Source organism: Rhagoletis pomonella, unplaced genomic scaffold (genome assembly GCF_013731165.1).
Source record: "Rhagoletis pomonella isolate Grant_MI unplaced genomic scaffold, Rhpom_1.0 Rhpom_scaffold_00011, whole genome shotgun sequence".
Classification (NCBI taxonomy): Eukaryota; Metazoa; Arthropoda; class Insecta; order Diptera; family Tephritidae; genus Rhagoletis; species Rhagoletis pomonella.
In genome coordinates, this window is record NW_023458565.1 from 12,985,883 (window position 1) to 12,997,220 (window position 11,338).

General features: G+C 34.6%; 1 protein-coding gene across 1 annotated transcript; it reads left to right on the forward strand.

Annotated features, from left to right (window-relative positions):
* Positions 1 to 715: 715 nt before the first annotated feature.
* On the forward strand, positions 716 to 5,585 carry LOC118746643. The gene is made up of 2 exons (XM_036480505.1): positions 716 to 1,524; positions 5,024 to 5,585. Exons 1-2 carry the CDS (start codon positions 1,141 to 1,143, stop codon positions 5,456 to 5,458), a joined length of 819 nt encoding a protein of 272 aa, XP_036336398.1. The 5' UTR covers positions 716 to 1,140; the 3' UTR covers positions 5,459 to 5,585.
* Positions 5,586 to 11,338: the final 5,753 nt, after the last annotated feature.

An 11,338-nucleotide genomic window follows, 5' to 3' on the forward strand; every position in this document is an offset into this window, starting at 1 on the left:
CGAAGCATAGTACAAAATGAAAAAGAAATCTGAAGAACGCAAACAAGCGCAATTAGGTAAATAATGGCAAACATGTATGTATGTATGTATATTAGGATGCATCACTCTCCTACAAAAACAAATCTGTACTATTTTTCAAACGGAGTTATAAAATTTTAATATATTTTTAACTTTCGCCAAAATATTTCGGAAAAATATTAAGATATCCGTGATCTGGAGCGATTTACAAATACCTCCAAATATCGAGTTTTTTTATATATAAAATTCGTTTTTAAAAATATTTTGCCAAAAATCAACTCAGATGATAAAAGAGTTTAAGCTTAACAGGTCTGCATAAATATTTTGAAAAATGTTATTAACTGAGTCATAATAATGAGATTTTAGGAGGTATTTTTAAATCGGGCTAGCTTAGATAAATTTTAATATTTTTCGCAGTACTTTGGCGCTTTCTTAAAATATAAGTTTTATAAATTCGATAGAAAATCCGCATATTTTTTGTGAGGCACACTAATGTAAATACATAAATGTACGAGGGTGGGTTTACGATTTGTAGGCCCATGTATGAAGGTTCAGTGAAGTTACAATCGAAATCGAATCTAAAGTATTTTTAGTTTGCATTTAAATATTTTTTTACAAGTATTTTCAACATATCTGGCTAGAAGTTAAGCAAAAAATAGGTGTTACCCCAAAGAGGATAACACTTTTTTTCGCAAACCACTTTTTCCCTCACCCCACCCTCGTAGTGTTTTGATCATCGAGCGACGCGCCAGATAAAGCAATCAAGTCCCAAAGAAGAACATCCGTCCGTCCGTCTATTCGATGCTGTTAGGGGTGTGGAATTTGATGTTGCTGCCGTTTATTGACCAACTCATTGTGGCCCAGATAATATACCAGATAAGAGTAGACAAAATGCAAAATATTTCAGACACTAATATAAAATATCATCAACCAACTTATCGGCGCACATAGTTTTGCGAAATTCGGCAACGACGAGACGCAACTCGTCGCAGAAACAATAGCATTAAAATTTTAAAAGTTTTCTTTAGCCCCTAAATTTGGAGCTTTACACAATCGAGTTGGAGTCAACTAATACCGAACGAATAGTAAACCTGCGTAAAAGCAAACTACTAAGGAGTCAACATGTACCAACTAACAGTTGCAATGTTGCTCTTGGCCGCCGGCCTGCAATTGGCGCAGTCACAACTGCCACCCAACGCAGCACTGCCATCCCAAAAGGGTTTGGTACGTTTACTATTCACCTCGCGAATTACGGCGCTGAATCCACAGGTGTCTGTCGCCTGTTTCACCGATTACATAGCGTATTCGAGTGCCATCGGCGAGGCCTACGGTCGAAAATACAAAAGTTGCCTGCTCGAAGCGAGCGAGGAACGCAAACAAATTGATAGCGATTCAGTGTTGGAGCGTCGTGAAATTGTCGAGGCTTCAGAGGCGGTGTGTAGCAGTCTACGTACATGCAATGACTTGAACAACACATTGGAGCTGTTCAATTGTCATACGAAAATTGTGAGTAAATTTTGAATATTCAAGGGAGATGTTTCCAATGTTTAGATGGAGAGAGCGTTTGAAAAAAATTGTGAAAAGAATGTGCATGTAGAATGAGGACTAAAATACTTTGTAAGAACAACAATGGTCTCAGAGTCGCAATCAAATTTCTCGGAATTATCGGGCATATGTACTTTGATTGATTAAATTAACGGGGGAGCATCGCTTTCAGTTCTAAGAATGTTGCAAGTTTTTAACTAATTCTGTATTTCAGAATAGATCGATCATCTGATATAGAACGAGTTTCAGGAAAGTCTTCTTTCGTTTTCTCGGTCATAGGTCGTACCGGTTAATATGCTACTGGTTAATCCAGCCCAGTTGTTTTAGTTTTTCAAAAATGTCTGGATCTAGATATGTATGTGTTTCCGAATATCTAATATCTAGCGTCTCCTGATAGCAAGCGGGAAGTGTCCCTCCACAGTCAGCTCACTCAGGAGCCAAACAGTGCGAGACATACACCTACGGTCAACAACCAAAGTAGGGCTTAGCATTAACAGAGCAAATCTCACAGGTGTTTTTTTTTTAGTGTCACTTCCTTCTCTCGGAATAAAAAAACGCTAAAGCATTCTTTTTGCATTAATTTCAATCAACGGAGTATTTGAACAATTTTAGCCTTCAAACGTTTATTTAGGCGAAAAGGTACCGAAATTACTAATTTGTTCTTTGTCACTCATGATTGCTTATTTTACAACTTTGGGAAGTTTTCAAATGAAATGTTCATATTAGAGCCAGTGGATGTTGGCATCAAAGAAAACACATTTGTGAAGTTTCAAAATTGTGCCTCCAAATTAAAAATAAATGGCAGCACGCAGAATATCTGTCGCTGCTATTTTGTAATTTTTGAAATTTTTGCGACTATTTCTTCATTTTAACAATTGAAGATACTTCAAAATGTTAAAATTAAACGGTGAAAAATTTCTCCTTTCCAAACGTACGAATGTAGTTTAATAAAACAAGTAATTTTTAAGCAAAACAAAAAAAACGCTTTCAATTCTTATATAAAAATTTAAGATTATCATTAATTTCTTCATGATCTAATGATCGGTTTTAAACCAAATTAATATGGGAGCACCTGTAATTTATAGAAATCGGTTAACGTGGTCCAAGGTTATGCGGTAACAAAAAAATATAATAAAAAATATTTCGACGAATTGATAACCTTCTCCTGTTTGTGAAGTCGGTTAATAAATTTGTCACCAAATGAAAAAAAAATTAAATTGAGTAAAAGATAACTATGATTTGAGAAACTAAAATTCCATTTTTACAATTTTTATTTGGCACACCCGAAATTCATTCTAAAATTGTCCTATACATGAAGAAAGAAATATATATGTATGTATGTGCATAAGGAATACTGTATATCTAGTATATCTTTTTAAGGTTTTTATTTAAATACAATTTCGCGATGGAATCTTGTTCTTTATACAAAACTGAAAAAAAATGCATTTTCTAAAATAGGTGTGCCACCATTTTCGATGTACATGAAACAATTCTTGAGATTTGCTTATATGTGACCTGGTCTACGGAAAGGGGGCTTAGGTGTCAAAAAATCAATTTTCACTTTTTGGTTGATTCGGATGGAAGATGAGATGCTTTTTCACGTGGTGAAAAGCAGAAAATCCTAACTTGCTTAGAAGTGTACTAAAAATGTAGAGAAAGAAGAGTAAAAACGAGTAAACGAAACGAGTTGCTTACTTTTAACAGCTTTTTCACAGAAAACTAGTTTTCGCACGTAAGCTCCCTTTTCGTAGACCAGGTCACATATATGTATGTAAATCGTACATACTCTTCACTAGAAAACAAAGGATTCTGAACTGGTTTAGACCTAATCTTGTTGCGAGTGACTCTCCATAGCAAACAGTCGAATCGGCTCAGTGTGGAGAAATGGACGTAGAAATCATCTGTGGCGCAGGATACATGATGCTAAAAGATTCTGGGCTGTGTCTGGGACTAATCGCTATCTCTTTCTCCTGTACTAGGACGCTAGGACACTGATTGGTATATTAACAGAACACTGTACAGCTCTTACCAATGATCAAACTTGAAGGAACGAATGCGGAGGCTGTGGAACACATAGGGTATAAGAAAGTAGTCGACTTTGGCAAAAGGACTGCGATGTTCATCAACATTGTTTCTGGGATATAAATCGCTACTGGGATAATCTACCAGGTTTAGAGCAGTCCAAAGCACTTTTAGGAACATTTCGTAACTAGACACGAATAAAGGCGCGCTTGTGTTTCGACGTCGAAAAAAAGACGCGCAACAAAAAATTTACGAAAAAAGGCGCTTAAGAAAACTTCAGCATCATTCCCCAAATCTCTTTGGGGAATTTACATACTGTTACACCCGCAAATATAGTTGACCACGAAAATAAGTTTACGCGTCCTTCTTCGCCGTCAAACAATTTAACGCGCTTTAAGGAATGTATGAGCCTATCCAAGAATAACTTAAGAATTTTTACGGGAATCCTGACAGGACATTACTTACAGACTGAACCTGACTAAACTGGAAATTTCGCAGGGTGGATATGGAGACTGCACAACACATCGTAGAAGGGTGTCCTGCAATGTTGCACAAACGCAAAATACACCTGGATGAATATCTAATAACCGAGGGCGGAGTGCAATCCGTAGATTTAGGCTCCACACTAAAGTTTCTTTTGGATAGTAGATTAATAGACACACTATAAATCCATGAAGGGGCACAAAAAATCTTGAGGTCGCAGTGCTTTATTCCAACAATAATAATGGTAGTACCCCGTATAGGGGATAAGGACCAATAGAACATTTACGTTTAGTCGGATAATTTTATCTTCGGGGACCCCCAGTAAAATTTTTTTCTTTACATTTTTATAGAGCACTTTTACCATCTATCTAATGATAAAACACTAAACCCCTTTAAAACAAATGCAAAAAGACCCGTTGTGGTAAGACTTAGAAGGTTAAAATGTTTACAACAACAGTGTTATGAAGCCAGGAGCCAAAACTTATGTGCACTCACTTTCAAAAATCAATCTACGGAATTTTTTAAAAGGTTAGGACGTCAGAGGAGTAAGAAGGTTGACAATAGTTGTACTAGCCGCAGTGTATATTCGTGAGTGCCTTAGAAACCGATTTAAGCAATAGAAATGCGGTTTTGCATATTTCCAGCAGAATCCGCCTTATCGAAAAAATTATAGAATATCCTGAAAATACCCAAACTCTTTTTAAGCTTTAGTAAATTTTATGGCAATGTATTTTCCAGTTTTTTTTTTTAATTTCTCAACTTTAGGGAAACCTTATAAAACTCTAGTTCATACACGCAGGAAAAAAATTCTAGCGATATTTTTTATAATTTTGAAGCTATTGCATTTTTTTTATTATTTCTATTTTAAGGTATATTATGACACCGCATAAATCTCGCTTCCATACCCATCTATGCGCTAATTTGTATATTAATGAAGTTCTTCTCCTTTCCACAGGGCACGGACAATACCAAATTCACGTACAGCATTTCAGGCAATGCCTCGCAATATGCCACCGTATTGCAAGAACGTTATCGCCTAATCGATTTGCATCATGAACAATGTTGTAACGCTGCCGAACGACGATATGTAACCGATACGGCTAACAACTACAACTATCTGCAAAGTTGTCTAGATGGCACGGTCAAACCACGCCCCCCTCCTACAGTCGCGCCAGCAATAAGTACAACAGCGAGTAGTAGCACCAGTTCCACATCCACCACCACAACTAGTACTACAACAACGACCACCGAAGCGCCACCATTGCCACCGTTCGATACAACGCCATCAGCACAACCGCCACCACCGCTGTTGGGCGATGAAGTAACCACTACCGAGCAAAATCAAGAGATTCAAGCACAAGTTGACAAGATTTTAAACTTGTTAAATTAACCTCCGTTAGAATTAAACGATTCTTCGGGGGTTAAGTGTGAAATTGAAGCAATGGACAAATACATAGGGGAGAACGTCCGTTGTTTACAAAGCTTTAGAGGTTGAAATTGTAAAGTGAAAATAAATAGCTGGTAAATGCGAAACCAAATAGTTTTTTTTTTTTTTTGTATTAACAAAGCATGCAGAAATTCTTGGATGATATTTCAGTCAGCTTGTTTCTACTGGTTTGTTTGTTTGCTTTAAAGTTTTACCCCTTTTTTCTGCCATTTGCTATGCATGTAAGTACATATTTCACCTGGGGGCGAAATTGTTGAGCTTTGCAAATATTTTGGTAATACAATTCCGGCACGTTTGCAAACAATGCGAATAACTTTTTTTTTGGCCCCAAGCAGGTAGTAAGGTAAGTATGTAAGTCGTCTGCAGAAAAACCACCCTCTTTCACAACGAATTGCTATATGAAGAGAAAAAAGGATTACCGAGCATATCCTAAATGAAAAATGCAAATATTTTCCTTTGAAATCAACACTGCCACTGACGGTTTGTGTTGCCAGTGGATACTTAGCGCGTGACTCGAAGTGCATTTTAGTCCGCCCAACTGCACGCGCTGCTTATTAACACAAAACTCTCCTGGTCCACCCCCCTCTTTAGCAACCCAATGCCTATTTACTCCATTGCCTGCTGGTTTCCAGTTCAATTCTTAGCAGAGTTTATAAACCCTACATATATGATTATAAACAAACAAATGTGGACGTTTTTTAAATGAGATATGTAAATAAAATGTTTTTTTAACAAACTTTTCTTACTTAGCTGCCGCATTTTGTTGCACTTTCAAGGCTAAACTTGACGATCAACGTAAATTGTATACTGCGTAACTTACCTGCAAAGAGAATAAAAAAAAAAATATTATTATTATGAACATTGAAAAATTTATGATAGTAGTTAAATATGTATGATGCTGTGATTGAGCTATTATGTTTAATCATGCAGTGGTAGTGTGGATATTTTCATGCCAAAATATTTGCTAACAAGTAATTTTTAAGCAAAAAACAAAACCGACTTCAATTCTCATATAAAAATATATATATAAAGTCGATTGACATTATTACCTTTTCAAAAGCGAAATAAAGTCAACACAAATTTGGAAATAAAGTCATATATATAAAGTCAATTAACATTATTACCTTTTCAAAAGCGAAATAAAGTCAACACAAATTTGGAAATAGTCATTCAAATGGAAATAGCGTCAACAATGCTTAAAGTGTGTCGATTCATAGAAAGAAAATATTGTTCTTACAATAAACATTGCCCCGTAAGTGTTGTTTTTTAATAGATGAAAATGGTTATTGCCAAATCCTCAGTGTGGTGCTATTAATCCACACACAATCATGAACTACCACCAATTGATTTTATTAAAAAATGTAAAATTACGAATATAGTAAAAACACCAAGCGAAAAACCAAACGCAAAACGCAACTGGAATACGAGAAATATTTGAAGAAAGAGTGTAGAAATGATCCAGAACTTGCACAACATGTTTCGTTTCCACAAAAATAAAGCGAACACTATTGAATTAAAGAAACAATCCATGTCTAAAAACCCCGGAGGAACGCAGAAAGAATTCTGTGTTTTAAATTAGCATATTTTGAACGAATTCGGAATGTCTAAGGTGGAAAAGAAACCAATCTTTCTATAAGGAAATAACTATAGAAATGGAATTTTCTTACACTGTATTCATGCCTCCGTCAGCAATTTGTGACGATATCATTTAAAAGCAGCTAAGGAAAACGACGACAGTATTTATTAGATGGCGTAGCGGGATAGGGTGTAGCGCGCCGGTCGCGCGGGGTTAATGTTTGAAAGAGCAATGTAGTCAATGGATTTTATTTCGCTTTTGAAAAGGTAATAATTGACCTTATTTCCGTCTTTGTGCTCTAGAACACATATAAAACTCATTGCTGGAAGGGCGATGCAAACTTTGGGATAAATTTGAGCTAAGAAAAAGAGAATCACCAAGAGTTCGTTGCTGTCAAATTGAAATTCCATGATCCATCACTTAAAAATAAGAGATCGAACTCAAACAACACAGTGAACTTTGACATTGGAATCCATAGGTAGATAAATACTAATGCAATAATTCACCTCAAAGACCTCCAAAACTATTGTACATACATAATTCATCCAGCTTCATTGCACACAGAAACTAAGAAGCTTAAAAGATCAGTAGATCAATAGCAAATGAAACGAAATGGAAAACAACAAAAAACCATTAATCTTCATCGAAATAAATTAGAAATCAAATAAATTAATTTTAGCGTTGTGGAGCGGTGAGGTAAGTGATTGTAAGTGAATGTGTGGCTTAATTTTACGAAGAACAAGAGTTTGAAAATGATTACTAAAATTAATGGGCAAAACATATTTAAAAAAAAAAAAAAATGGTGCTGTGGTAATTCTCTTGGCCGTTTTAACTTCCAACGCTGCGTAACATTTTGTCTATCTGCTTTGAAATTATTGGATTGGGAACGTAACTGATACAAAATTACGAAAGAGAAGAAATATTAATTTGGTGCAAATGACTGTTCTTAGATAATTTGCTTTAATCATTATAAGTTAGTAACTGTTTTTTAGCTCAGCGGTTCCAATTTTACATAAACACTCAATGATTATGTTTCGATAGAGATTACACTACACACACCCTCCCCTAAATGATCGTCTAGAAGTTAAAAAAAGATTTTTTAAATATATCTAACATCGTAGAATGGCTAATATGTTTCACTAAAAAGTGCTTTAAAACCACTTCATTTACAAACAATGGACCAAGGAAAAACAGGCAGGCCAAATGCCAGCACAACAAGTGCGCCGAATGTGCCAGATCATAGAGCAACAAATGCTGTTATGGTCATAGAAGAAAAGCAACAACACCAACACAATTATGTTTTATATTTTCCTATCATAAATGTACATATGTATGTTTGTTTGCATGCATGAAAATAATACGTTAATATGCGCATAATTGTAAGCTTTTATAGTCAAAACAAGTATAAGTCAATATAACAAATACACATTCAGTTAAACGGATACATTCACAAAGTCATGGTCATGATCACTTCACAGTCGATGCTTCAATTCATGTAAGTATATTTGTGTGGGTATATGAAGTAGGCTCGTACGATACGCGTAACTGCGAAAAATCGTTGCCAGGAGGCGACTTTTATGGCAGTAAAAACCCAAACAAATATGGACAGCGGAACAGCAAAAAAGCAATAGCGGTAAAAACCAACGAAAAATTGGCCGATAAAAAACAACAAAAAAAAACAAACGTTATATTCTCAAATGGCCAACGGTTCTAAGAAGTGTTGCACCAAAATCTTAAACCATTTTAAGAAGAAAATACAAAACTGTATACCTTCAAACCAAGGTACATTGAACAGGTAGTATCAGTAGAGCAGCTGATTTGATTTATTTTCAAATTATTTGGTCTCGAAAATGTCAAATATTTTTAATTTTTTCTCACAAAAATTCTGAATTGTTAAAATCCATTTGCATGTGAAACCTTTTTCCATACAAAACAAGCGATTGAATAGCAGCTTTTGGAACGTTCGCCCAACTCAGCAGCACAACCGCTGATTACTGGCCCTTGTAAAGGATGGATCAATGCTTCGATAAGCAAACAAATTTACTAGGAAAGAAAGTTGCAACAATTTTTTTTTTTTCCAATTTCAATTTTTTATTTTTTATAATTTTTTGTATTTCACATGGCACGCTTTGATTTAGAAGAAAAAATTCAGAACAGTTTTTGACACTTTCGATACCAGAAGCAACAACAAAATACACGCAAATGTTGTTTTTGCTCTACTGATACTACCTGTTTAATGTGCCTTGCTTCAAACGTTACACATATTATATTGAAACGAAGATTTTTTGAAAACTTTTATAGGGCCAGATTTGGATTCAGCGCAAAATCCTTCGAAAATATGTACACAGGCGGCAGAAATAATAGACTCGCCTTACTTTAAAGAGTTTTGGCTACATTTCCATGGTTTATTTTGTGTTTAATATTTTTTTTTATTAAAGCCTGGCCAGTTATACAACAAACACCATATAAATTCCCTTTTCAAACTTAATACAACAATTATAAAAATTCGACAAATTTTCACCAAATTTTTAAACTTTTCATTCAGAATTTTTTGAAAAATTTTTGGTATGCAGTTTTGTAGACCATTTAATTTTAGAATAACAAAATGCAAGCTTAAATTGGCTGCAAAATACTGTTGATTTTTAAGAATTTTTTTTTGTAGACGGTGTCACGAATTTTTTCCCATACAAAGTGTGCTCGACAATGAGTATTATTTCTGTCGCCAGTGTACATGTTACTATTTCTGCTTCTGCCTCCTGGCCCTTGTTTTGCTGTGTTATTTTTGGTCAAAAATTAAAAATCACAAAATAGCGATTAAATTTGACTGAAAAAAATCACATGATCTAAAAATAAAAAAATCATTGTATTTATTGCCTATTTTCGGTACCTATTTCAAAGTTTTCAAAAATTAAATAAGAGATCATGGTTTGGCTTTCAATTTAGATAACCCGTTGAAATTAAAAAGATTCGAATTTTTATAATTAAAAAAACGTTGCAACCCTCACTAGAAATATTTCTGCATAAAAGTTCTCAACAATACCTTTAATTTCACATCCATATTATTTTTTGTTTGTTAAATTGTATAGAATCGAAAGTAAGTGGCAACCTTAAACTGATAAAATAAGGGATAACATTTCTTATAAATACATATACACGTTGAATTGTGTAAAAGCTTTGCTTTATTACCCATACTATTTATTTACTTATCTTAATTTTCTAAATAATAAATTAAATACATTTTCCAAAATATTATAATTGCAGATTTTTAAAATACTTTGACAGCCATACTCTGATGATTTATTTAATTTGGAACTAATTTCGCATAGGCGGCAACCTTATACTAATATTATCAGAGGTAAGCCATTAGGCCGTACCGAAAAAAAACTGCAGTAAACTCGTGAGTCTAAAGTATTTTTGCAATGCAAGTTCGAACTTTTTTTTCGGTGACACCTACATTCGGTAACTTTATTTTTGTCTACTTTTACGACTTTAAGGAAAAATTGTGCAATTTTCGACTACATTTTCTCCAACCCGAAGCCACTGTGCCGCACTGGTCACTAAGCGAACCGCTTGAATGAAACTGTTTGGTAAAATAGGCGCGTTATTTATGCTGCCGCATCTTATATGTATTCATATATGGGCTATTAAAGTGGCACGCTGCCACTTGCCACCAAAAATGGGCATATTGAGTTTGTATTTTGTACATGTATAAAAACCGGAAAAGACAATTGTACGAGAATGGTTCCACAAATCTCTACACATAAAAAACTAAAAAATACGATTGCAAAAGTACATATTATACGATTGCAAAAATACATATTATGTATGCTTATTTTTATAAAGGTAATGATGCTAATTTTATTTAATTCCAAATATTGCCAAACCAAATACATTTATGTAATTTTATTGTCCAGTGCATTTTTCGTAAATTTATTTCTCAACAGGATCCGTTTGATTTTTGAGGATTTCAACAAAATCAGACGGCAAAAAGAGATTTTATGAATATCTCGACTCTTGCGCCACCTAGCGGATTTTTCATTTTTCATAGAAGTATTTCTTGTCGCATCCCCAGTATACGTTTCTCTTTTCATCAAAATCGGATCATATATACAGTTTTCTAAATAACTCGACATGTGCGACACCTAGCGTATTAAAATACAGCCTATGACCGTGCCGCGGCTCTAAGAAATATACTGACCAAATTTGGTTGAAATCCGCTCATAAACTTTTAAGCCATGTTTTAAAAA

What these genes read in the sequence shown, in the direction of transcription:
- LOC118746643 (XM_036480505.1), top strand. Translation starts at nt 1,141, where the DNA reads ATGTACCAACTAACAGTTGCAATGTTGCTCTTGGCCGCCGGCCTGCAA. An exon ending in TCAATTGTCATACGAAAATT is followed by an intron (nt 1,525 to 5,023) that starts GTGAGTAAATTT and finishes TCCTTTCCACAG; the next exon opens with GGCACGGACAATACCAAATT.